The sequence below is a fragment of the Pseudopodoces humilis genome, chromosome 3, assembly GCF_049639895.1.
Source record: "Pseudopodoces humilis isolate 2021_Gansu_Grassland_sample_001 chromosome 3, ASM4963989v1, whole genome shotgun sequence".
NCBI lineage: Eukaryota > Metazoa > Chordata > Aves > Passeriformes > Paridae > Pseudopodoces > Pseudopodoces humilis.
Genome location: NC_142202.1, coordinates 37,105,887 through 37,133,164, shown reverse-complemented (window position 1 = coordinate 37,133,164; position 27,278 = coordinate 37,105,887). Strand labels below are relative to the sequence as shown.

The following is a 27,278-nucleotide window of genomic DNA, read 5'->3' as shown; positions in this document are numbered from 1 at the left end:
TCTCTCCTAGTACAGGATTACTCAATGGGGAGAGAGGGGACAAATCCCTGTGATCAATACCTGTGAATTAGCAGGAGGTGGGGTGTGCCCTGCATACCTCAGGTCAGGCTGAGGGCACAGGCTGTGTGCTCAGGGATAAGGAAGTCTGTGGCCTTTCCCCAACCCTCCAACTTTCACCTCCAAGCAGCTGTCTCCAAGTACTGGCTCTTGCAAGCTCTGGGCCATGAGGAGCAGATCACACCGACCTCGCCATTAAGTCATGGGGCGAGGATTCAGGTTTGGTAGGTTTAAGTATTGAACGCCACTGAAGCCATGGAACACCACAGTTCCTCGGACCAAGCACCCAGAGTGCGCCATGGCCCAATGGTTTGGGCCCCTTTCCCCACATGGGAACGGGGCTGGCATGGAGCGCCTTTCCCAGCTGTTTCTTCCACCCTCCCTCCCTTCCTGCAGCCCCAGTGTCGGGGCAGGCCGGCCCTGGGCCCTCCTCAGGGCAGCGGGCAGGTGCCAGCGGGTGCTGCCGTCGTCCCTCGGGGGCTTGGAACGGCGTCGGGGCCCAGGATGCCGGGCGGAATGCCGGTGTGGGATGAGGGACGCCGGACTCCCCCCCGCGCCTGCTCCTTGCCGCGGGGAGGCGCTGGCCGGGCGGGGAGGAGGGCTCGGAGCCGCGGCCGGGGGAAGGCGGGGCGGCCCGGCAGGTGCGGGCGGGGCGGGGACGGCGGGGGTGCCCGGCCCTCGCCCGGCGCTGCGGGGCGGCGCGCCCCCGCGTCCCGGTGCGGATCAGGCCCCGCCGATGGCTGCCCTGGGTCCCGCCGCCCCGCCGGGCGGAGCGGGGGGGCCCGGCGGCCGCCGGTGAGGCGGCGCGGGGCCGCCCCCGGGGCCGTGGTGGGCCGGGCGGGGGCCGCCCGGCCGCGCCGGCGCCAGCGGCGGCGGCGGCGCCCGCCCCGGCCCGCAGCGCACAGAGCGGTCCTCTCCCGGCGCCCGGGCGGCGCGGCCCCGGGATCGGCAGCGCTCCGTGCCGGGGGAAGATGCTGCCGGGGTCTATCCAGATCTCCGGGGAGACGCTGTCGGGGGCGGAGATCCGGGACATCTGCGAGAGCCTGCGGGAGAACTCGGTGCGGCTGCTGTCGCTGCGGGGCTGCCAGCTCTCCGAGCGGGACTTCGGGCACGTCTGCCGCGGGGTGGCCGAGTCCCGCTCCCTCGCGCAGCTCAACCTCAACCTGGGCATCGTCTCCAACATCAACCGCGTCAAGCAGCTGGCCGAGGCCCTGAAGACGAACCGCTCCGTTCAGTCCCTCTTGTGAGTACAGTGGGGCGGGGGCTGCCGAGGGGGCCCCGGCCCACTCCCGGGCGGGGACGGCTCTTTCGGGGGTCCATCAGCCCGGGGCCAGCCCCTGAATTTGAGTCTTGTCAGAGGGAAAATGCCCTTGACGCTGCAGAGGAAAAGCCCCTGCCCGTCACCTGGCTGGGAGGGAGCCCCCGCCGGCTGGGCACGGCCCTGCCTCTCAGTCCCGGTCCTCCGCCCCTTCAACGCTGGCATCCCCTGCACCCCTCGTCCCGGCCGGGAGAGGAGGGCCACCGTAGCGGCCAGCCGACCCTAGCGACAGAGGCTTCCCAAATCTTTTTGCCCACTTGGGGTTAGTAGTATTTGTCATCCACCTCATTTTGTCAGCTTCTTCCTCCCTGTCAGGTTAGTTAGCCCCCAGGAAGAAGGCTCCGTAGTAATTTTCCCTTTTACCTGCACAGCCTCCATGGGAGTCCCCTGACAGATGCAGGCTTGGCCCTCCTCAACCCTGCTCTCTCCATCCACCCTTCGCTGGTGGCTCTGGATCTAGGAGACTGCATGCTGGGTGATGAAGGCATCAACCTTATCTGTGGGCTCCTGCCGCCTGATGGGGCCAAGTCTGGTAAGCACCAGGGGCTGTGGGCTGCTCAATGACTGGTGGAGCTTTCACATAGATCAGATGTATGCAGCACTAAGTCCTCAGCCCTGGAGGAGGCGGACTCTATGGTTTGCCAGGGCTGAGGATTTCTTTCCCCTAACTTAAGAAAAGCAGATAAGCCAAGCAATAGATAAGTGGTTTCCTTGGACAGGTTTGGGCTTTCTGCTACTGATCTGTCCTTCTGGCAGTTTGGAGCTCAGGAACTAACAGGTTGCTTCTGGTTCATGTCAGCAGCATTTGAAACCGGAGGAGACGACAGCTTGGACTTTGAATTTATTATTTTGCATTTGTGTGTTGATAATCATCATAGATAAATACATTGTGTGCCCCTACCTCAGCACTTAGATTTATTATCAGTGCCTGCGAGCTGTCCCTGCTTGCAGGTGCACTCCATGAGTATGTAGTTGCATGGTCACAGCCTTCATGCCAAGACTCCAGTCTTTGCAGGGAATGATCTTTGGTGGTGTGAGGCCAGTGACCCACTCAAGCTGAGATCTGGCATGCGCTGAGATAATACCGCTCCTTTCTTCTGACCCTCAAAGTGCTTTCCACCTTTTCCCAGCACCTCCTTGTCTGTTTGCATGATACCACTGACGCTGTTTTCTCTGCTGGCCACCCCTCTCAGCAGGCTTCAGAGCCTACTGTCCCTGTTATCCTCTCTCCAGCCTGTCACCTCATGCAGCCTTCTTCACCCAGTCAGTTGTCTCACACACCCCTTAGTTTCCATTGTGTTTGCTATTTAGGATAAGCAGGATGCAGATTGGGAGAGCAGATAAATGGGGCAGTTGCAGCATGGTTAAATGAAGGGCCACAGCTGAAGGCAGTGAAATATTTCACTGATCACTGAAATATGTGATGACAGTTGTCAGAGCAAACCAAGCCCTTAAGCCTTTCAGAATACAGGGGACAAAACCCAAAGGTGTTCTGGTGAGCTGAACAAGTTCTGTGACTGCTTTGGGGACCCTAAGGCTCTGGTTTGGCTTCTCTCTCTTCTCCAGGCCTCAAAGAGCTAACACTGAGTGCCAACCCAGGCATCACAAGTAAAGGCTGGGGACGCCTAGCCATTGCAGTGGCTCACAGCTCACAGCTCCGTGTGCTGAACCTGGACTACAACCCCCTAGGTAAGCTGGGGGCCGGGGAGGAGGAGCACTCCTGCCTGTCAGCGTTTGTATGATTTGCACCAGTGGGTGGCCAGGGACCAAGCTCTGGAAAGGCAGTAGAATATCAACAGTAGGATGGGGCAGTTCCTTGCAGAGGTGCCCTCTGTTCCCCAGCAGCAAGTTCACCCTGCCAGGCACCTTCAGCTGCAGGGGAAACCACCCTCAGTGCTCTGCTTGTGTGAGGTGGCCACGTTCCCTGCAGAGAGATGCAAAAAGGAGGCTGTGCCTTGCCCACTCCACCGACTTTGTCGTCACATTTGACCCTCCATGTATCCCTTCTTCCTGAAGCCCTGGGCGCTGAAGCTGGCTTGGCAGATGCAGTATGTCCCCACGCTCCCCCCTTCATCTTCCTGGAGGAGCAGGGAGGAGGAGGAGGAGAGCCTGGCACTCGTTGCCATGGAAACAAACTCTCTCTCCTGCTCTGCTGCAAGGTGGTGAGGAGGAGATCGGGCTGTGCCTCTCTGAGCATCGGGATGACACTCCCCTCCTCAACCTGTCTGCAAGCAGAACCTCCCCCAGGCCTTCTGCTCTGACCAGGTACCTCCTTTTGGACAGGAAAAGCCCCATGGTGTTACTTGACAGCAGTCTGGGTTTTGTTCCAAGAGAAGGTATCACGGTTGTATGGCATCTTGGCACTTGGCAAAGAATGTCAGAACGTATTCCAGAGTCTTGTCTCTTCACCAACTTCAATCTTCATCCTCATCCTGCTGCCTCCCCCTACAAAGTCTACCCCTGTTTCCAGGAAGGCAGTCTGCCATCTGGTGCAGAGTCCACTGTCTGACTCCAGCCCTTCCCTAGACTTAAGTATTTAGTTCCTATTCTGTGTCTGGGATGCCCTGCAGGGACTGTTAAAGGCCCTTGCCTCCTTGAGTAGGAAGGAGATTTGAGAAGATATGGTTCCTCAGGGAATAAAACAAACTTCACAGTGTTCCTTTGGCACTCAGTGACTGCTCCCATAACCACAAAATTGTGCACCTTTCCTTGTCTCTTCTCAGTTAACAGCTTTCTTTCTACCGTGAGAATCCATAACAGATTTGGAAGGTTGTCTGATGGCAGAAATACTCAAAGGATGTTCCCATGACAGCCCCAGGCGCATGAGGTAATGTGGCATCAGTGAGGGAAGGCAGGCACTGCTGACAGCCCTGGTTTGCTCCTCCCACAGGTGACCAGGTAGCTGGGATGCTCGCTGTTGCTGTGGCCTCCAGTCGAACCCTCGAAGTGCTGGACTTGGAGGGAACAGGACTTACCAACCAGTCAGCTCAGGTATGGGAGCCCACAGTAACTCTACAGCATCACTGACACCTCACGGGCACAAGTCTGGGATGACTGCAGAGGCCCCAGGACCCACACCTGCCTCCAGCCACACACTGGAGTTCACATGCACCTCCTTCCCGCCCTGCACCCAGAGGGGTTCTTGATTTCCCCTGGCCGTTTTCTTGGAAGAAATGATGTTGGATTTTTGGCTGAGAATCAGAACTAAATCTCTGTGGACAAACACAGGCCAAGACTCAGTTGCAGACTCTCCTCCCAGACCTCCAGCTTCCAGTAGTAAGAGGGAATGGGGCTGGATATGTGACAGCAAAGTGTAGAGTAGTCATTTCTTCTTTAGATAGAGACAGAAAATACAAGCTCAGCTCTTCTCACAGGAAGATGGGAAGTCCTCAGTCTCTCATAAAGCCTGATGAAGGGAAGTCAAGGCCAAGGGAAGATAGAAGTAAGGAGAGAAGGGCTGGAGTTTGCAGGGAGACAAAGCACTGACACTCTTTCCACTCAGCCTTTGTGATGCCTGTCAGCCTATTTATCTCACTCTCCCCCCAGACCTTGCTGGACATGGTAGAGAATTACCCCACAGCCCTTCGGACACTCATCCTGGCAGAGAACAACATTAGTCCTGAGCTGCAGCAGCAGATCTCTGATCTTCTCTCAGAGGGTGAGGAAGAGGAAGAGACAGAGGCCCATGAAGTAACAGCCAGGGAGAAGAACCCCTGGATCTGCCAGAACAGTAAGAGCTCTGGGAGCTGGGTGGGGGGGTTGGTGAATGGGTCTGTCCCTTCTCCCCCTGAACTGGAATACATACAACCTCCATAGAATACATACACCTCCAGGCATGACCTTCATGTTAAATAGCGTTGGGCTGCACCACTCTTGGAAAGGCAGCCTCCAAGGACAATGCAGCTGCCGCAAAGAATGGAAATGGTACCTCTGAGGCATTTTCCCTGATGCTGCAGGAACGAAATCTGAAAGTCTTAAAACTCAAGGGCAGGAATATTAAAGATCTTGGGAGCCTTTGCCAGATATCCTAGCCAAAACTTGTGTCATTCCTCACTGTTTCCAGAACCTCCCTGCAATCCGCATAGCATCAGCTGTTCCTATCTCTACGTCCCAAACATGTGAAGGGTTAGCCAGGTGCCACCGTCTGCCTGTTGCTTGTAATGGAAAAAAGGTGTTTTACAGAGACAGCAGTAGCCTGATCTGTGTAGTTTGCGTATATGATATTGTATTTTGTCATGCCTACCTTGTGATCCAGCTAGTTTGAGGGTTTGCTTTTTTTACCTTCATTTGTCCTTCACCCCTCACAATTTTCGTATCAGACTACCAGCAGACAAGCACAACCAATCCTTGAGCCTCAAAACATCTAGATTCTCATCTATTAAACCCATAAAAAAAAATTTAGTGACAGTTTGGCCAAGTTTTGCATCTAGTTTCCAGAAACTGATTCCTGAAATAGGGATTCCCCCTGCAGTAGTTTTGAATGTGCAGGACTGACACTAGAGATCTCCACCCTCCCATCAAAGAAAAAAAAGATTTTTTTTTTTGGTTTCAAAAGGCTTCTGGATGGGAAACTGGTATCCTGCTAAGTTTCTTACTTGCTATGCAGGCCCATTCTCCTTGCAGATGATTCACTTGCTGTGGGGAGAGTCACAGTGTTCCTGGCTGTTGCTCTGAGCCATGGCAGAGCCAGCAAGCTGCCCTCACCTCCCCAAGACAGGCAGGAGAGGGCTGCACAAACCCTCCATTCATGCAGTGCAGAAAGTATTTCCAGGCCTCTGCTGCTGTAACACGGCTGATTGCCCACAACATTCCCTGCTCTTGGGAAGGCAACACCACCACCCTGTGTGGTGTTGGTTGGCTCGCAGCCTGAAGCCTGCCCCGCCTGGACACTGTCTCTCTACTGAAAAACACTTGATGAGTGCAGATTTAAAGGCCTGTGCAGGGCTGGGTAAGGGCACAGATGGGCCAGCACAACCAGGATCACTTGCATGTCGGGAGTACTCAGACCTGATGTTCCTCTGGCCTCTTGCTGCTGTCTCTGCTTTCTCCCCCTCCCCAAAAATCGATTCTGTTCTGCTGTGTGGCCACAGCAGGCCTAGTTCCTACTTAATCTCACACTTCTTTCAGCAGTTCTCTTCCCACCCCGCGGTGTTTTAATTCCTCATCCTCACCTCTGGATCTGGACTACAGCCCTGCACTGACAGCCCGAACGGTTCATGCTTCTCTCCCTCTCTCGCCACAGATTCCAGCTCCCAGATGGTCCTGATGACGTCGGGGCTCGGTGACAGCCTCTTAGCAGAAACAGAAATGTAGCTGGGCTACCCTGCCTGCTTCTGCCGAGGACAGCCCCGTGCACCCTCCAGCCCCAGCTCCGCCGGGCTCCCCAGCCCTCTTCTCACACATCTCACCTCCTGCCGATGCCTCTCCCTCGGCTCTGAGCGCAGGAGCCTGGTCAAAGCGAATCTCTACACGCGTCTCTGTCGCCACACGCCTCGTCGTCGGCCGCTTGTGATTGTCCCCGTCGCCGCATGTGTAGCTCACGCCGCCCTGCCACCCCCGCGCCCGGCTGCGCCCGCAGGGCGCAGGCTGTATTTATTCAGATGTGTATAAGAGATGTCCTTTTTATCGCTTGTACTGCTGTCGCGATGAGACTTTTATAAAGGTCACAGATGTGGTGGCACCACTCGGCAGCGTCCGCCTCCGCCACTGTGCGACCCCGGGAGGGCGGGCCCTGGCAGGTATCGGCATGGACCGGCGAGTATGGGCAGAGGCGGCAGATGCGGGCAGGGCCTGGGAGGTGCCGACAGGGACGGGCAGGCGCCCGGCACGGGCAGGCACTGTGAGCCCCTGCAGGCCAGGCACGGGCAGGAGCCGCGGAGCGCCGGCAGGGGGCGCCGCTCCCTCGCCCGTCGCCTCCCGAGGCTCCACGACTCGGGCCCGGCCCTGGGGACAGGTCGGTGTCAGCCCGATTTTCTGTCCCCCCGGTCTTCCCTCGGGCCAGGAAGAAGCGGGCTGGGCTAATCTATCTCTGCAGGGAGCTTGACACCAGCCGTGCACACCCTGGTGAAGGCTTCAGCCCGCACCAGCACCGTGGGTTGCACTGCTTGGCCGAGCGTCCCTTGCTAACAAGGCAGATCGTGTTTCAAGACTCAGATTAGGCTAGAAGATTAAATTGTGGCAGCAGCTGCTGCTCAAGAGAGCAAGGAATAAAATCATTAATTACGGGGACAAAGAAACATGACACTCTTTCCAGTGTTAGGCTTGCATGCAGCCAGGTCAGAAAGGCACAGGCATCCTAACTTGGGAGATTGAGGAAAACTCATCACAGCCCTCTGACCTCTGCAACACCCTTCAAAGTGAAAAGGAAACACTTCCAATTGTCTGTATCAGCATCCTGCAGGAACTCTCTACCTCATGTTTGGAGGGCTTCCTGTCTCAGGTATGTCAGTCACCCCCAATCCTCCCTCCTCACACAAAATACCAAATCTAGAATTATAAATCTCTTAGGGACCCCAGCAAGGGGGTATGTTATGTGGTCCCACATCACTCAGTTTCTGAAGTGACACTCTCAGATGACTCAAAAAAACCCAGCAACTATTAAAAGGATTAGCTACACCATATCCTACACTAGATGAGAATGTGGAGGTCTGCCAAGACAGATCAGCCAGTACAGCCAGCAAAATATGTGAAATGGGGTAGGCAGAATCTTACAAGTAACACTGAGGACTATTTACAGCACCAGCTTACAGGTCATAGGATCACTGTCCCTGGAAGAGACAATGGGTGGCACACACATTTCAACAAACTTGGGACACTGTACCATGAGTAGCTCTACACCCTCACAGGCTCAGGATCGTTCCAGTCCAAGTCTTATCTAGAATCAAGTACAATATAGCCATTGCCACCTACTTTTAAAATAGTTTATTTCTGGTCTTAAAATATACATCAGTTTGAAAATTTCAGAAAAAAACACATTAGTTACAGATTAACAGTCTGGAGTTGGGACACTGGAAGTGGGATGGGCTCAAGGCCCCAGAGCCAGTACTGCTGGAGGTGGGCAGGAGTGCAGAGGATACAATGCCCACAGGGAAAGAGAGGGCTCTGCTTCTTGAGGTCACCACTCCCCACTTCAACCTCTGCCAGCAGCCTAATACTGCAAAGCACAAGTGTCTGGGTGAGGTGCTGGGCATACATTTACCACCTCTCCACTGTTTTGCTTTTCAGTCCACCTTGAACAAAAGCAGAGGCCAGCTCTGTTCAGCACCATCAGCATCAGCTGCCTCAGCAAAAGAGTTTTCACTGACCAGAATGCCAGGATTCAGGGGAGATAGGGCAGAGCCCCAGGGGGCAATGCCTCCCTCCCCCACTGCAGGCCACCAGCAGCCTCAGAGCCAGAGCAGCTCACTCAGTGAGCAGCCAACCCCAGGTGACATCTGTGAGGCAGGGTCTGGCAGCTGTTGCAGAAGAACAAAAGAAATGCAGCAGTGGAGTGGCTGATGGCAGCAAACACAAGGACACGCCCCTGCCCCTCCATGACTGGGACAGGGGAGATAAACACTGTGGGCTCAGAGGAGGCTCCCACTCTCAGCACCAGCCTGTCTCCACAGCGAAACACTGCAGTGAAATACCAAGTCCCACCTCCCCACCAGATGGTGGCATCCAGCTCCACAACTGCTCCAGGTGGGAAACAAGGTGAGTGTGTGGGCAGCAGCTCCGCCCAGGGTACATAAGACAACCTACACAGCTTGCCAGAAAGGCCTGCAGCTCCCTTTCACTGGCCATGGAGCCTCCAGGCTTGAGCTGAAGCCCTGGCTAGCCCCAGCTACAAGCTGCAAGCCCCTTACAGACAGGGGTCTGGGGAGGGGAGCAGGGCCCCCAGACAGCTCTTGTCTGCAAATCTTGATGTAAGCATATGAACAGATGCTCCATCCTGGAGAGAAGGATGCTCTCCTACAGGCCAATGAAGAGCCTGCATGGCGTAGGGTGGGAGGACAACACAAACCCAACTTGAAAACCAGACAGTGAGCTGAGGGCAGGGCTTGAAGGGGGTATGGTGAACGGAACTGGGCTGTTCTCTGTCCCACACCCCCATGGAAGCCAAGAAACACCAGACAGGACAAGGGCACAGGACAAAATTAAAACAGGAGGCCTGAGCTTTGCAAGCCCTCAAAAAAATACCTACATCTATAGACCTCTCCCCTTCCCTCCCCCCACAACAAGACACTGAGCACACAAGACTGAGAAGAAAAGTCACACAATATCACACTACGCTAGGAAAAACACACAGAGAGCCCTACCCAGAAAGGGAGGCCCCAGAGAGGCACCAGAGCCTGGGGACCCCCAGAGAAGGGGGCATGCAAGGAGACCCTGGTGAAGGGCTGCTGCCGTGAGGTAGTGCATCTGCAGGGAGCAGCTCCTCAGCATGCTGCCCTCGCATCCCTGCTGGCCCTGCACCAAGCCCTTCCCAGAAAAGCCCAGTAGCATCCTTCACGCCTTGCTTGCCTGAGGCAAGACCTTGTTCTTAAATCTGGAGGGGTTTCTGCAGGCTGGAGGCCAGGATCAGAGGGAAGCACAGCTCTGATAGCTGAGACTCCTCAACACACCCTCAGTGCAGGCATCAGACCGGCTGCCAACGGCTGTGTCTGTTTATGCAGGGTGGGGGAAAGAAAAAACAATACACCCCAAAACCAAAGGCTTGGAAAGAAGAAAGAAGCCCACCCAAGAGCAAAGCATCAGCACCGTTCAAACTAAACAGAGCACAGAGAGCAGGGGAAGAGGTGTGAGGGAGGAGACACAAAAATACAAACCACAGCGCCCAGCAGGCACTGCCTCCCTGAACCACCTCAGCAGGCAGCACCCGCACCCCACACCAGAGCACCACCCCTGTGCATTGCCTCAGTGGGGAGCAGGTGCTGAACCCAACCCTGGAGACACAGGACAGTGACCTGCAGAGGAAGATTCTGGAGACCCACCCAGTGGGAGGCTGGGGAAAACAAAACCCAGCATGAAAATGAGACACCAGCAATCCCAGCACATCCCCACGGCACACAGCCATCTGCTGGGAGAGTCCTCGTGCCCCACTCACAGCCCCTGGGGCTCCCAGGGAATCAGACACCACCACACAGGCACTCTGCCCTGTTGGCACAAGTTGAAAGAGAGCAGAGCAGCTGCAGGGAAACAACACGAGCACCCAGGGCCTCAGGTACCTGAGTGGGAAGGGGGAGGAGAGCAAAAAGAGGCACAGGCACCAGGACGAGGGGTACCAAGAACTAACTCTGGTACAGGCACCAGTGTGAGGCTGTGAAGAGAGCTGCAAGTGTGTCGGGGCAATGGGTGTGCTTCTGCACACTGTGTGTGCTTGTACTGTGGGTCTGATGTGCTGGGGAAGAGAGATCCCAGCTCTTCTAGGTAGCAAAAGAAGAGAATAAATACAAAATCTCAGAGCAGATTTCCTCCAGGAGAAGGGTACTAAGGGAGGCTTCTCCCTCAGGTGGACTGATGGGGGCATCCCACAGCTCTGCTAAGTGTGGCTGTTTCTTGCTCTGCCTCAGCTGAGAAGGTTGCCCTGTTCCTGGGCTTGTGTCAGACTGTCTTTGCGATGTAAGTGGTGCACCCCCATCCTCTTGGGGCTGCGGTGTGGCCGACTGAGAGGAGGCTTGGCCTTGCCTTCTCCGCTTTCCTCTTGGACACCTCCTTGGCTGCTCTCCTTGTTTCCCTGGAGCAGCATTTCTCTCTCCTCAGCTGGGCTCTCAGGCAAGCCAAGGTCTACATAGTCCTTGTGTTTCTCTGGTGAGGGGCTTTCAGGCTCAGCAGTGCCTCCGCTGCTTTCAAGCAACAGCTTCTGGGCTTCATCCTGGGAGAAATCTGTACCATAGTCTGAGGAGAAATGGCTCCTGCGGGCTCTGGACTCAGTGCTGTCTGTGTCCACGCTTGAGTCCCGGCTCACAGTCCAGCTGCAGCTCTGTGCAGACTCCTCACCATCCGAGTAAGCTGAGGCTGCCCTACCCAGCTCCTGCATGGAGCGGCTGAACCTCTTCTGGAGCTCAGGGGCTGTGTCACGGCTGAAGGCCGTGCGGTTCATCAGCACTCGCTCCGAGGTGGGGGGTGCCTTATCCACAAACATACGCTGCCAGTTAGCCAGCAGGTCCTCCTCAGAGCTGGCAGAGCTGGCAAAGGCGCTCGGGATTTGGGGAGGGCTGCTGAATGGGCTGCTCTGGGAAGAGCCATGAGCCCTGGCTGCTTTGGGGGACTGCTGACAGGAACAGCTGGAGGCTGAACGGCGCCCTTCTGAAGCCGGGCTGCTGGGGAGTGTCCGCTGCCTGTCGCAGCTCTCATCTTCGCTCTGTACCAGGCTGAGGGAGATGGCCTGACGCGTAGCATACGTACAGTTGGGCAGGGGGCTGTTCTTTGGGATCCTCACCTTGTCCTCTGAGAACTCAATCACTTTGCGCCCTGGGTACATAGGATGGGGAGGTGAGGGCGTAGGGTATGGGCTTAGCTTCTCAAAGGCAGGCACCTCCTCAGGCACACTTTCCACACTACCCTGCGGCTTGCAGCCACCGTTCTGCTGTTTCCCTGCATCTCCTCCCTCCTTCCCCATCTGCCCTGCACTGTTGCAGGCATCCGGAAGGGCTCCGCTCATGTCCACATGCACAAAGACATCCTCAGCCATGGGACAGCTGCCGCTGCTAGACTTAGCTGAATTCAGAACCAGGGACTCTGGTTTCTCCAAAACTCTGGCAATGACTGAGGTGGGCACAACATCAGATGGAGCCAAGGTGTGGGCTGCCTCTTGGCCAGGGCCTGCAGACTCCTGCGTGCTGTGCAAATGCTTATTCACCATGTCCTGCAGCTCATAGGGAAGCTAGGGAGAAGGAAAAGGACATTAGAAGGGGGCTGCCATGCAAGTGATTTAGTTTCATATAATCTGATTTTTCCAACCAACCTACATGTGTATTTTGTAGTCATTATTTTGACCCTAACATTCACCTATCCTGCCTTCAGAAGGGTATCTTTTTTCAAAGCAAGCCTATGAGTGACTAACAAGGCTCTCTAGCTGTCCCAGCAGTCATGCTTCTAGGCCATGGTTCACAGGCCCCATTTGGCAAAGTGAACAGGTAAAGACAGCACGTGAGCTCAGCCCCACATGCCTGTGAGCAGAGAGATAAGGCCCAGCCAGCACATGCTAGGAAGGAGTCTATTGATCTGTGGAAAATCAGCTGGTGGTTGCACTGAAGTGACTCAACAGGCCCCACTGCTGAGATCCACAGTGCTCCCTGAATGCGTAATTGCAGCCATGCTGCCTTGGCAGCCTGCCCGCAGACCAGGATCGATGCCTTCCTGTGTTCCTACCAACTCCAACACATCACCCTGCTTCCCCACTCTCTCCATTTCAGAGAGACAAACATAGGGCTTATTACCAAAGTTGTTGGACTGAGGTCTCACCAGGGGGAAAGCACTACCCTTTGTCCTGCAAATGGGCACTACTGCTCTCCCCATCACCCTGCCAAGCTGCCCTCATCTGGGTCACCACAAGCAAGTAAAGCATGAAGTGGAGGGCAGAGGTCCCCCAAGCCATTCAGTGGCACAGTGAGGTCTGTCCCATCACAGCCAGAAGGAAACTGCACCCACATCTGGGCATGCAGGGCACACTGCATAACAACAGCTGGCTGTGAGACAGGCTGTCTGCACAGCTGCTCAGCACCAAACCCCCTCCAGTGGCAGCCATGTGGAACACAGCGCTCCGGGGGGCAGAATTCAAAGCTCCAAAGAGGGGGGACAGCTGGGAGAGAGGTCAAGGTTACCCCAGCAGTAATGGATACAGTGACCTCAAGAGTGCTAATTTGAGACACAATAGGGGAGGGTGACAGTGGTCACCCGCTAAGTTAAAAAAGACAAGCATGTAGTTTTGCTGAGAGGAACACAAGAAGGGACAGAGACTAGAGGTACGGCAAAGAGAGAGCTGGGATAAGGGCCTGGATGATACTTTCAACCGAAGAATTGATGCTATCAATGTGAAAGGAGATGACAGCAGGATGAGCTGAACTGCCCTGACCCTCATCCCTCCCCACAAGGGGTGTAAAGTTGGTACCAGCTTTTCCTGCTCAGAAGGCCTAGAAACCCCTGAATGCTGCCTCCTCACACTTTTCTCCTCAGAGCAGTAAGTGATGTCAGGTCGGACTACTGCTGCTTCTTATGAGGCAGTATGGCCCTTCCATGTGGCCAGGTGAGGAAGGAAAAAGAATGGAGCAGAATAAGAGAGAGGTCTGTCCTCCTGCCAGCTACCAGCACGCACCCAGCAGGCTATCGAGTTCAAGGTTATTGTGCTTTTTATAACAGCTCCTGGCTGAACTGTGAAATGGAGCTGTCATGAAAGAGGAGCTGGCAGAAGCTCTGTGCTGCCTTCTCAGTGGTAACGGGAACAGGAACCTCCCCCCACCTTCTGAGACTGAAGGATGAGAGGCCAGCAGCCCTGCGGAGAAAGCTGGAGAAAGCAAACGCAGTCAAAGCCCATGAGCCATTCTTCCCCACCTCAGCAGAATTACTACTCACATCAGCAAACTTGTGGTTCCTGAAGTGAGACTTGTTACACTTGAGCAGCTGTACTGCAAGGTTACAGTCCTGTCGATAGCGTTCCTGCAACAGAGGGCACAGCTGTGTAACACTGTCAGACTCGCCCAAACTCTTACCCAAAAAGGCACCACCTGAGCAGATACTGCTTGAACAGAAGCCAGAAGAGGCATCTGATGAATTGCTCATGAGGGCACTGCCATTCCCTCCTCCCCATACTTTTGTATATTTTCTTACAACTCAGCCAAGGTGTCCCTTTCAACTCCAGTCCTTGTTGCCGGCATATCCTCTGTCAGTGTATCAAAGCCCCTCTCCCTCTGGAGATTTTCATCATCCCCAAAAATCCTTCCAGATTTTCTCTCCCATCCCACAGCTCAGCCATATCTGATGATGCAGACAGACTGGAGGGAGTTGAGAGCAGTTAATAGAGTCAAGCACTGGACCCAGAAACTTCTATATTAATGGTGCAGAAAAGGCATCAGCTCCCTCCCAGCTCTGGAGTGAATGACCCCTCCATAGGTACAGCCCAGACTCAGATCAAACCCTAACCTTAAAAGAGGAAATGCATCAAACTTGAAGATCCATTGTTCCCTCTTCAACCCCTCAGACCCTCTTCTGTTTGTCTGTCCCTGCTCTCATGTACAGCTCCTGCACTTCCATACACACTGGAGTCATTCACGTGCTCCTTTACACTAATGACTTTGAACAAAAGGAAAAGCCCACACCTCACACACTTTTACAACCATTTGCAGACTGACACTTACATTGAGTTCCTCCAGCTTATTGATGGTGGTTTTGGCATCAAGCAATTTATTAGTGAGTTCTACAATCTCCCAGTCCAGCGTCTTGCGGTCCATTTCTGCCTTTTTAATCTGGGATGTAAGAACACCGTGTTTAAAACTCCCTAGCACAGAACCTGGCTTCACCACCCACCTCAGCCCAAGCATAGCACAACGACATGTTCAGCTGGGAAACAAAAAACTTCCAGACAGACAGACAAGGGAGACCTCTTCAAAGGAAGGTGATTCCAAAAGCCAAATGGGACCAGCCACTCTGCTAGCTGCAGAGACAACAGGTTGAGTCTGAACCTCCTTAATGCAGTATCTCTTCTTGCAGCACCGGCATGTTTCCTCCCTGCCCCTGGTTCCCACTGTGCCTCAGAAAAAGGTAGTGGATTTGAGTGATCAATCCCAACCAACCACTGGTAGCAAAGACCTCTGAGATTGTGACACCCAGCCCTCCTTCCTGGGGAAATCAACACAAGAATACAGCCTGAAAAGATCCAGCAGTCAATACTGAATGGACAAAAGGGGGAAGGCACCATCTCGAAAGAGTTTTAGCCTTGCTCTAGTTAAGTAAAAGGACCTGTCGCTTCATTTGAAGTTCAGCTGATGTCCTCCCTAAAGCAGGCAACCTTGCCTCTTCAGACTCCCTCACTGTTCAGGTACAGAGCTGACAGAGACCCAGATGTAACAGCAAAGAGGGACAACAGCTCAGAACAACCAAGCTGTCACTCTCTCAAGAAGTTCTTCCAAACTGCCCAAGGGTGTTGTGAGACTGTGAGCAGCAGGGCCAGCTGTGCATCACAGATACAACACAGCAACAGGCAAGGGGATAGGGGAGCCAGTACTTCCCCAGTGTGCAGTCTCTTGAGGCACCAGCATAATGAATAATTGGTAGTGAATATTAACTCAAGAAATTAAAGTTCTAGAATCAAAGAAATCTCATCCTGGGCTACATAGAGGCAATCAGCACCTCAGCTATTTGACTTGCCTGCTCACAGCTCAGAAGGGGAAAGAAAGGGAGCAAACGAGGCTCACAGCCATCCACACCTTGTGCAGTGCCGCAGCTTATGGGCACCACTTCCCAACATGCCATGCTCCAGCTGGCTCAGAGTCAAACACTCTTTAAGATGGAGCCCTGCAAGCTAGGGCCTGCTGCATCTGCGGGCAGCTGCTGGATACCAGGTGAGCCCTTGGCTGGACGAGGGCTGGGGCCCCTCCATCTGAGATGGTGTATGTGGGATTGACAATGAGACCAACAGGCTGAGACACGTAAAGAGGAAAAAGGAAAAACACACAAACGAAAAGACGCAACTGCAAAAATCCAGCTTTGGCTGAGAGAGGCCTGAGAGGTGAGTGCGCCCAGAGTGTGCCAGCGGCAGCGTGGGGAGGAGAAAGAGAAAGAGAGGGGGAGGGAGAGAAAAGAAACAGCCATGAGTGTTATGAATGCACACAACAGACATACACGCACATTGGCTCTGCTCTGACTGCCCCCATCCTCCCAGGATAACCACCCCAAGACTTGCTGACGCATCCCTGACATTTTGAGAGGGACTGAAGCAACATGACGGAATATCATGCAATTATGTTTGTGAGGAATCAAAGCTCTCATGCATGACCAAGTATGGGCTCAGTAAACCAAGAAAACCACTCATGACACCAGCCAGAATGGGGAGTAGATGGTCATGGCCAGAATCTCACCCCTCACCCACTGCCACATCTGCTGGGTAAAGACAGGGTCCCTTCTCCCATCTGCTCCTAACACACACTGGTCTCTTCCACCTCATCTCTCTAGTGACTTAATAGGGCACTCACCAGGGCATGCAGCTTCTCCTCCAGGTCCTGGTTGGTTCTCTGGGAAGCAGTGTAGCTATTCTGCAACCTACAGAAACAAGATTGTATGCTTGGGAACGGATCTCAGGCACCTACTCAAGCTGCCTTCATAGGTGACAAGAAAACCACCAACTCTAGAACTCAGAAAGACTGCTGCTAAGACAACCAGGCATATTAACTGTGCCACACCTCTGACACATGATGGCTTTCAGACCCCAAGTTACTGGAGGTAAGATGAGGCTGGCAGGGTGAAAGAATCCTGCAGGAGGTGATGTAGACAACTTTGAAGGACTCCTCTGAGCTACATCACATCTAAGCATATGACCAGTGACTGGCACTGGTTTTTACTGAGGCACTTTTCAGGTAAAGCAATGATGTATTTTCTTGCAGCCACCAGTAGCTTTTTTTGCACACATGCTTACATCCAACAGATTAAGAATTCCCTATCATCAGCCTTTCATGCTGGCAGCATTCCTATACTTTACCTGGGAAGAAATAATGGCTGCAGAGCCTTTATCTCCCCTAGAGCCTGGAGCTGCACCTTTTCAAGGATGCAGCATACCTTTGATTTGCACAACAGGGCACAGCCTGCTCACGCCAGCTGAGGCAGTCTTTGGTGTGAGGGATCTTTCTAACTCTACCCCTCTCATTTTCTTTGTCATACCTACGGAATTTGTCCTTGAACTTCTCCAGCTCCTCACGGTTCTGGCCCAGTTCCATCTCCAGGTAGTCCTGACCTGACTCCAGTTCTCTCTCCATTGCCTCCATTTTGTTAGTCACGTATGTCAGCCGTCGACGAAGCTCCTCATTCTCATGCTGCAGTAGCCTGGGGCAGGAACCAGGAGCAAGTTACCACTGAGTGCACAAGGAGTGTTCCACATGGGCACCCCCACCTCACTGGCCTGCACTAGGGCCCAAGAGCCCTCACAGGGGCCCCAGGAAGTCAGGAGCTGAACGCTAAGGAGACTCCAACACATGAAGCAAGAGATACATCTCTGTCAGGACAGACAGACCAACACTCTTGGAGCAGGGGCAAAGAAGCGCATGCCAGCCAGGTAGCCATGGCTCCCAGCTCCCTCTTGGGTTACAGTGCTTGCAAAAAGATAGATGAGCTGAACAGCTCCAGTGTCCCTCACTAATGAATGAAAACCAATCAATAATTTATTCCAGTCAAAGTTAGAAGAATAGAAGGGAAAAATCCTCTCTCCACCTCTGTTAAAGACTTCATCTACTTTCTTTCACATCCACCAACTCCTCTGCCTGAACCTGCACTGGGGGTCCATGTTCCCTCCTCCTCCAGCAGGAGGGACATGCAAGGCACAGACCAAAGCTCTGCCCACATGGCCTCAAGGAAGATCGAAGATCTGAGAGGAGCCTGCAGGGCCAGTCAGCTTCACTGTGCAGGTGGCACAGGCAGGATGTGAGGAATCAGCACCCACACAGTTGCAGTATGACAGGCATAAAGGGGGAGCAGGACACTTACTTCATCCTTTCTGCATCCGTCAAGGGTTCCTGCACAGGGAAGAAAACAGCCATGAGACTCTTTTAGAAGAGGAGTTGGTCTCTCACACTGTCCTAAAAGGCAGTCTGGGTTGCTAGACCCTAGCTGTGACTCTTCCTCCCCTGCTCTGACAGTTCATAGTCGGCAAGCTTAGAGCTACAAGGATTTGTACACACTGCTCGTCTGTCTGATACCAAAACACACTGTGTGTTCTGGTTCAGGGTAGAAGAGCTGGACTAGAAACCACCACACAAGTTAGGTAACTTTACCCTCCCATAATGCAATCTCAGCATCTCTTGTAACATTACCACCTTGGCAGGTGTTTCAGCTTCCTCTTCATCCACAGCTGGTGGGCAGCAGGAATCTCACAGGCTAGCATTCACAGGATTCACTTGTCATCACAGCAATAATTTGTGGGGCCCCTGAAGCCCCACAAAAATCATGAGAGAGAATCATTTGGGAGCTGAAAAACGTGGCTACCAATTATACCACCCAGACTGTGCTGCAAAAAAGGTTTCTTTCTGCAGAGCTGAAACGAGCCACTGTAACTATTCTACAATAGCAGAAGAAACACTAAAGGTCAGAAAAGCCTGTAAAAGAAGATGTTATGGGCAAGATCCCCAGAGATAGCTGGAGCAGGGCCCTGCAGAACAAGGAGACAGAGAGCAGTGACAAGAGCACACAGCTCAGCTATTTTGAACTCTCTGTGCTAACCCATGAGATGGCTGCTGCCTGACAGGATGGCTGGGAGGTATTTAATTAGCACTAGAAGTAACTGTATTTTTTGTGAAAGCCCAAGACTCCAACCATTCTCACAAAGTCCAAACTGCCCATGGATTATTTTCAGTACTTGATACCAAGAGCACTTCACAAACCCAAGTGCTGGCACACTTTATAGACTATTAGGTGTCTAAAGTACTATTAGACTATTAAGTGTCAGAGTCATCTCTGGGCTGAGAGACCATGTCCAACAGCCAAGGACGAGGCTGTTGAGCTGCTAATACCTCCATAAGGCACACCACCCCAGTTCTGCCCTTAAGACATCGTGGGGCTGCTTCCTTTATTAATTCACACTTTAAAAGAACGGTCTTTAACACCTGCATACACCCTCCTACTCCTAAGGGCAAAGCATCAATCCATTCTTTTCTTACCTCCTGATTCCACATGGCAAACAGTTAATTCACATCTAGCAACTGCCTCCCCTGTTCCCACAAATACACAAAAAGCAGATGATAGGGACCAGGCAAAGCGCATAATGTGATTCTTATTAATGCAAGGTAATGGCATTGCCTCCAAGCAGGCCAGAGAAAAGAGGAGAAAGCTTAAAGGACCTGAAATAGCCATCATACAAAGATCCAGTACCCTGAGACAGCCAGGCACAGGGCACACACAGAGCACCAGAAACATCCCAGTACCTCCTGACAATGGAGCTGCCTACCTCCTACACATACCTACTGCCCAGCAACCTGACAGGCCTCCAACCAGCAAACACCTGGGAAGTCTGCAGTGGGGAGAACAGCACCAACTTCTACCTTCCTTAACTCCTGGGGCCAAAGGGAAGCTGGTTACTCCCAGGAAGATATACCCAACCTGTAGCACAGCCAGGTGCACCCACAAGAGAGCAGCTTCTGGTGATTAAGCACCCACAACATGAGGTCTGGGGGCCTGCTCTCACTCTCTGCCCTGGCATTACAGACTAGATGAGATCCAGGTAGGGGGTTGGCCTTTGTGAGAGCCCTGCCTGCAAGTCGGTGACCCTGGCACCTACCTTGTTTAGTGCCAGGTTGAAGGAAGGGGAGGTTCTAGATGGGGTAGGCCCCTCCTCCGGACTCCAGCATGTTGGAGTGGAGCAGGATCCTTTCTCTGGGTAGTTCGGCTCCACTGCACGCTTCTGCCCAAGCTTAGCACACTGATGCTGTGGCTGTAATAGCTGTGAACAGGGACTGTTTTCATCCCTTCTGCCCTCTGCACTGCTTTTCCATGAAGACAGTGAATGTTGCTGCCCAGAGGATGTCCCTGCCAGCCCCAGGTCTGCCAGCTGCTGCAGCTCATACTGACACACATCTACTACCCTTTTCTCCAAGGAAAGGAGTTTTCCCTTACTGTCCTTCCTCCCAAGGACAGGTTTCTTTCTTACTCTGGAAACTCTCTCAGCTTCCTCAGCATACTTTCTCTGGCCCGAAGCCATTCCCAGCCCCTCACTTTTCTTTTCTGCTTTTCTTCTGCTTGGGCAGGGGGATCTTTCAGTTGCATGCTTGGTTTTGACCCCTTTCAGGCGACCTTCCCCTTGGCCTTCTGGCACGGAGCTTCTGGGGAAAAGAGGAGAGTTCTGGTCTTTTTTTGCTCCCCTGGTCTCTCCCAGTGAGCGCAAGCGGTTGGGACTCAGCACCCGCTGTGTAATCTCATCCAGGAATTTGGAGAACTGCAGTTTTTCCTCTGTGATCTTCTCCCTGCGCTTGACAGAGTCAGCAGCCCTGCTGCTGCTTTGCTCCAGGGAGCGCTTCTCCCTAGGACTGAGGCAGAGCTGAGGATCACTGTATTTGCGTGAGCCACGACCATGGCAAAGTGTCTCTACTGAGCGGGACTTGCATAAGCTCTCAGGGCATGAGCCAGTCATGTTGGTTTGCTTCAGGATCCCTTTGAGAGGCAGGTGTGTAGAGGAGACATGAAACTTCCTCGGTGTCAGGACTTCAGGAGGCTCTTTAAATATAAGTGAGCGTTCCAGGCTTCTGCTCTTGAAAGAGCAAGCGGGATGGTGTCTTTCATCTCCAGACACCAGAACTGTCTCCATGCTACGGCTCACAAATTTGCTGCGGTGCCCATGACTGCGGTTTGGGCACCGCTTCCCACTTCGCTGCCCCATCTTCTCACCACGCTGAAGTGCTGGAGAGACAGTCTGGCTCTTGATGTTCAACTCTGCTCTGCACCCTGCCACTTCCTTCTCACTGCTGGACTCCAGGGACCACGATGAGGAGAAGTTCAGGTTGCAAACCTCAAACCCCTCTGCCTGCTCGAGCTGGCCTGCCTCGGTGTAACTAAACCCTATTTGCTGGTGGAATGGTGTTAAGCCCTTTGTCACCCGGCAAGTTGTTACCTGACTCTGCTCAGCCAAGATCACTCCATCCTGGTCGTCACGAATGATGGGTACCTCATGTCGGATTTCGCGATGCTGCGGGGGCGCCTTGCGGTAAGGCTTCTTTGACGGTGCTGTGCTCGACATCCTCCCACCTGCGTGGCTCCGAAAGCAGGTTACCTACCAACAGCAGAAAGTGCACAGAAGAGAGAGTCATGGCTAATCCATCGAACCCTAGAAGTGACCCAGCAGGAATTTGGCTCCCCTGGAGTCCCAGAGCAGGTCCCCATGCAGAGTGCTAATAGAGCAGGTAAAGGATGTAGCCACAAGCCTTGAGCAGCAGCTGCAGGAGAGGGAGCAAAGTAAAAGGTAGCTGTGTCCTTCTCCCAGCCAGTGAGAGCAGAGGGCTGGCACATCCTCTCCCCCCTCCACACACGCTCACTCACGTAGTTGTGTGTGTCCAGATTATATATAGCAAATGAGAACAGACCTCACAGCAGCGTATTGATTAGGCTCTTTAGGAAAGGCCTTTCTCAATATGGAAACTGCAAGCCTTACATGCAGCAGTGACAGCTGGAGCAGGAGTTATTGATCATGTCCTGTCACTGTCAGCAGGGACTATGTGGGAGGAGACTCCAGCCATTAAAGAGCCCAGAACTTTTTGGCTTACACTGGGACCCAAGTGCAGCAGATCACAGGAGATTTGTCAGAAGGAGAATTGATTACTCTGGCAGAAAAGACAAAGACAACCCCCAAGTCACAGGTGGCATCAAATTAGGGAGCAATGGTTTTGACCCCTTGGTACTTAAGGCCAGATTTTACAACACAGAATCACAGAATGCTTTGGGTTGGAAGGGACCTCAAAGATCATCTAATTCCAACCTCTTTCCACTAGATCAGGTTGCTCAGAGCCCCATCCAGTCTGGCCTTGAACATCCAGAGATGAGGAGTTCACAACCTCTCTGGGCAACCTGTTCCAGTGCCTCACCACCCTTAGAGCGAATAAGTGCACAATATATAGACATGCAGCTGTACTGCTAGTGGAAAAATTAGTTCCTTCACCCTAGCTATGCTGGGATTCTCCCTGCTGCACGAGCAGTACAAGAGCAAAAAAACTGGGTAGAAGAAAAGCAGCTGTCTTGTACACATGGAAGAAACACCTTCCTTTCCATTTTCTGAGTCTGCAGTTGAGGGTAGGAAGACATCCCCACAAGCAGCCAGAATGTCAACCACCCTTTTGTACACAAGACAAGAAGTCTCAGAGCTATCAAGCAGGTGCTGCAGAGCGCAATACCAGAGTTTCCTCAGTGACAACATATTCATCATTCATAGCTGTCCTGTATTTGGACTAAGTGTCTAAATCTCATTCCCCTTGAGGGACCCTTACATGCAGCAAGCCTAGCATCTGCAATCCTCAGCACCTGACCTTCAGCCCTTCAAAGTGCAGGACCTGTGTCCACTCAGATCACGCTCTCTCCTCACTTCTACAAGCAGGGCCACACAGCTCCCCTTTACACACCTGCAGTCAACGGCTACCATGAGGCTGTGACCCAGCAGACTTCACTTGCTTTGTGTGTTGGAGAGTGGAATTTTACATGGTAAAAGTCTAAATGGAGCCTTGAGAATCAGGCTCTTTAATTCTCTCCAATTCTTATCTGCTCTAATCTAGCTGCCTCTTTTGACACCCAGACTGAGCTCCCTGAGAGGAAGGCAAGTGGGAGGTGTCTGCACCGAGCACAGAGCAGTCCCAAGCCATAACAGGCTTTACACTTCACAAGTACATTTGCAAACTGTCCTTTCCTCTGCTATAAACACAAGCTCACAGAAGTTTCTCGCACCTTTCAACAAACACAAACAGCTTCCCAGGGCTAACCTGTAAATCTCCCCCACCAGTATGCTGGGAACTTCTGCTTGCTGCAGTCATTCCCTCAAAGTTCCTTCTCCTAAAAAGACTCAAGTAGATGCAGAGATGTCTAATATTTTAGAAAAATTACATCCATAATACTGAATGCACATTTCACTGCATTCATAAGCAGCAAAACAGATAGGTCCAATCTGCTGGGACGAAGTTTCTCTTTTTTCCTAGAGAAAGGCTGAAAACCTGACCAGAAGAAGGTTTATAAATGGCCCACTATCAAACAGGTAGTCATGGGGACTCTTCTCTCAATTTCTGCCAGGCTAAGGACAGGATATGTGCGTGAAGATATGCCCAGCTGAAATCACAGTCGTTTCTCTAGTTCATAAGGACATGAGCACTTACCAGCCTGGGTCAAATTCAAAGACTCATGAAGTCGGGACACTCACTCAGATGACCTGAAGAAGAGAAACAAGTAGCTTAGCATCCACCAAAACAGCCAGCTTGAAATCTCATCCCATAAATATGTAAAGCATAGGGAATATTTATAGCCAAGGATAACTGGGATGGCCACTTAATTCCAGGTACCTGCCTCAACCCACATCAGATCATCTGAAAGAAAATGAACTTAGAAACACTTGGCCACATAGCCCAGCAAGAGCCAGAAAAGCACATGGCAAGGAAATGTTCAAGGCATTCAGGAATCACAAAATTCACAAAGCAATGGCTTCAAAGTAATGTTGGTTCCAGAAAAGACTAACCAAACCTCCTTTAGAATGGGACCCTCCCAGCTAATCTTCCCTCCCACTGCAGAGGGATGCTAACTGTGGAGCCTTCAGTAGTGAAGTTTGGTGATGCTAACAGTTATCTCACTCATCCTTTTAAGTCAGTGCTTTTCACCCACAAATGAGCTGGCAATTATTAGGCTCTTGTTTGAGCCAAAACATTTGTGCCTAGAGCTGTGATAACCCACACCTCCACAAGGGAGGAAGGCAAGCTACTCTCTGATTTCCATCAAGCAGCATATCATACTCAACCTTGCTGTTAACAGGTTTCTGTAAAGTCCCCAGCCAACCAGGGATACAAAACAGGTTCAGAAACAGCCTTCCTCTCTGGTCAAAGCCTGGGGTATTTAACTGGTTTTATCTGGGATACAGTTAATTTTCTTCCTAGTAGCTAGTAAGTGCTGTGCTTTGGATTTGGGCTGAGAATAATGTTGACAACACACTGATGTCTTAGATGCTGCTAAGCAGTGTTTACATTAAGGCAAAGATTTTTCAGCCTCTCACCCCACCCCAGCAGTTAGTAGGTTGAGGAGAGGCTGAGGGGGGACATGGCCAGGACAGCCGACCCACACTGTCCAAAGGGATGTCCCATAGCACATAGACATCATGGTCAATACACAAACCAGGGGGAAAGCTGGCCAGGGGCCATCGCAGCAATTCAGGAATTGGCTGGCCATTGGTCAGCAGGCAGTGAGCAATTGCACTGTGCATCCCTTGTTTTGTACATTCTACCTATTTTATTAGACTCTCTTCCTTTTCTGTTCCATTTAAATGTTTATAACCCAACCAACAAAATTTTACTTTTTTCCCAAATCTTTCCCCGTTCCACTGAGGGGTAGAAGTGAGCCAACAGCTGTGTGACACTTAGTTGCCAGTGGAAATCAAACCACAAGAGGTACCCATCACTACAAGAAGAGAATTGGGTTAATCTGGTTTAGTTAGCTGTAAGAGAGTAACTTTGTGGCCATCACTCTGTCACTGGCATGAGAGAATTCAAGAAAAGCCTTCCTCTCTCTGAAGCACTATTGCTGCTGTGCTACTTTTGCCACATCAGCAGCATGAAGCCCTGGGAGGTGGGACAGGACGCAGGGTGTGGAGCAGTTACACACATTCAGGGAGAGTCAGAGTGAAGGTGAATGGAACAAGCAGGCAACCAGGACATGAAAAATCAAGCTTTGCCAAAACAAATTGAAGAGGTGCCCCAGTGCTGGCCCTGCCCCAACAAGCTGTCTGGCCCCTTTCCTTGCTACAATGCTGGAGTCGGGTCTCAACTAGCACACGGAAAAACAGCTTCACAACAGCAGAACTGCTCTGTGGAACAAACTGTAAAGTATGAGGGGAAAGGGAGAACATGCACCTCCAGGAAGGATCAGGCCAACACAAATTTGAATTTTCTTTTCCATCAACTCCCAGGAGGAACTGGTTCAGCATTAAGGCATAACCACCAGCCACATGGCAGACAGACAGAGGCTTCCAGGAACAGCTGCACCCATGGGTCCACACATGTTTCCATTGCAGATGTGCTCAGAACAAACATGCCAAACGTTTCCTGGTCTCTCAGCACACAGTTCCTCAGGCTCAAACAGAACTCTCCTGCTTCCTACCCTAGAGGCAGCAACTATGCTACCTGCCATCTCATCCCCACTTACCTGGAAAAGATACCAGGGTTTGAAATCTACCCTTGTGATCTGAGAATTTCCATAGATACTCAAAAACTCACAGGGCTGCCAGGCAACTTCCCCTCAAACAAGGACTTACAGATCCAAAGTGACGACGTGTCCAAACATTTCTGGTCGTTTGTTTCTGAATCAGCTTTCTTCTGTCAGCATTCAGCAGCATCTGGCTAACAGCTCCTGAAACATGAGAAAGGAAACTTGGTGTCAGTCACCTATCAGCACAAAACATGGAAACAACCAGGCATGCTCAGAGCAGCCCATCGCCAGGGCAGAAGTCAACAGCAAACTGCTGTACCATCAGACTACTATCTAATGCCAGGTCCCTCCACTGTAAAAGCTCCATGTCTTCACTGTATCCCAGAAAGCACAGCTCTTTTAACTATCTCTCCATCCAACAGGATGCCTGTGCAGACCAATAACTAGCCTTGGAAAGGCAGCTGTTTTTTCTACATAGGTCCAAGGGTCCCTGCTTCCCCACCTGCATTCCTGTCCACCATCAAGAATCCAGTCGCCATCATCCTGCTCCAACCACTCTGCCACACCAACCTGATTTTGTTTAGCAGGCATCCCTGCAGTGAACAGCACAGCAAAGGCCTCCTCCTCATCTACAATACCTGAGCATCTCTTGCTACCACAGGGTGAGGATCCCAAGGTGGTTCAGTTCACCACACCTCTGTTCAGAGAGGAGCATATATACTCTCTGCAGAACAGATGGACATTGTGCTCCAAAGCAGAAATGGATATAGGTGATACCCAGAAACAGGAGGCACTAATTCTGCTCATCACACTATTCACAAGTCTCTCTCTGAAAGAGCTTGCTGTCAAGTCCACATTAAGACTGCAGAAGCTAGCCTGCAGAAGCTCAATTTTAGCCTGGAGCTACAGTAGGAGGCAGCTCTTCAGCTATTCTAATTAGCACTGTAATACAAGCGGAAACTTAAACTCCTAGTTCATTTTATCCATCCTTTCCACCTCTCGTCAGTAATATTCCTTAACATTTACAGTCCTCTTTCTACCAGTCTATCACCTGCAACAGGTCCAATTCCATTGTCTTCTAGTTATTACCCACTGTTGTTCCGGTCTGATTTCTAAGCTCACTGACAATTACAGCTTCACTGGAATGGCTTATTGAGGGCCCCAAGGCTCGCACTGACAAAGCACACACAAACTCCTTCTTCACAAAGACACCATGTCCTGGTTACAGCTGGGACAGAGTTAATTTTCTCTCTGCTAGCTGGTACAGTGCTGTGGCTGGGATCTGGGATGAGAATGATGTCGGTAACATCATTCTGACGGTTTAGCTGTTACTATGCAGTGCTTACTCTAACTCAAGGAATTCTCAGTTTCTTGTGCCAGTGATAAGGTGCATGAGAAGATGGTAGGAAGTGTGGTCAGGACAGCTGACCAAGCTCAGAGGGAGCACAGCCAGGACAGCTGACTCAAACCAAGCACCGAAATATTCCATATTTAGTGGCATCATGCTCACTACATAAACTGAGGGGAGTTGCTAGGAAGGGCCAACTGCTGCTCAGGGACAGGCTAGGCATTGGTCAGCAGGTGGTGACTAATTACATTGTGCATCACTTGTTTTTCTTGGGTTTTATTCCGCTCTCCCTCTCCCCATTACAATTCTTATTACATTTTACTTTATTTCAATTATTAAAATGCTCTAATCCCAGCCCACAAGTTTTACTTTATTCCAGTTCTCCTCCCCATCCGCCTGGGAGCAGAGGGGAGAGTGACCAAGCACCTGTGAGGTACTTGGTTGCCAGCTGGGATTAACCACAGTGACAGAGTGCAGCTGCACAGGCAGCACACAAGCTTGGCT

At 52.1% G+C, this 27,278-nt stretch overlaps 2 protein-coding genes across 4 annotated transcripts in view; one reads left to right on the top strand and one right to left on the bottom strand.

Annotated features, from left to right (window-relative positions):
- The first annotated feature begins 950 nt into the window (after positions 1-950).
- On the top strand, positions 951-7,058 carry LRRC73 (leucine rich repeat containing 73). The gene is made up of 6 exons (XM_005526915.2): positions 951-1,300; positions 1,747-1,907; positions 2,942-3,064; positions 4,266-4,366; positions 4,922-5,105; positions 6,618-7,058. The coding sequence occupies exons 1-6, from the start codon at positions 1,029-1,031 to the stop codon at positions 6,686-6,688; spliced, it is 912 nt and encodes a 303-aa protein (XP_005526972.1). The 5' UTR covers positions 951-1,028; the 3' UTR covers positions 6,689-7,058.
- A 1,223-nt stretch (positions 7,059-8,281) lies between these two features.
- The window catches only part of TJAP1 (tight junction associated protein 1), a 40,434-nt gene continuing 21,437 nt past the window's right edge, over positions 8,282-27,278 (bottom strand). For 2 of the 3 annotated variants that reach the window (XM_014255985.2, XM_088052655.1), the window contains exons 3-11: positions 25,533-25,627; positions 23,395-23,447; positions 21,156-21,314; positions 18,044-18,072; positions 17,225-17,386; positions 16,543-16,609; positions 14,710-14,817; positions 13,928-14,011; positions 8,282-12,239 (exon numbers count right to left, since the gene is read on the bottom strand). In XM_014255985.2, coding sequence (XP_014111460.1) covers positions 10,923-12,239; positions 13,928-14,011; positions 14,710-14,817; positions 16,543-16,609; positions 17,225-17,386; positions 18,044-18,072; positions 21,156-21,281 — 1,893 coding nt within the window. In that variant the 5' untranslated portion in view covers positions 21,282-21,314; positions 23,395-23,447; positions 25,533-25,627 and the 3' untranslated portion in view covers positions 8,282-10,922. Of the gene's footprint in view, positions 12,240-13,927; positions 14,012-14,709; positions 14,818-16,542; positions 16,610-17,224; positions 17,387-18,043; positions 18,073-19,829; positions 21,105-21,155; positions 21,315-23,394; positions 23,448-25,532; positions 25,628-27,278 lie in introns of those variants that run through there. The other variant, XM_088052656.1, reaches the window with a different exon arrangement.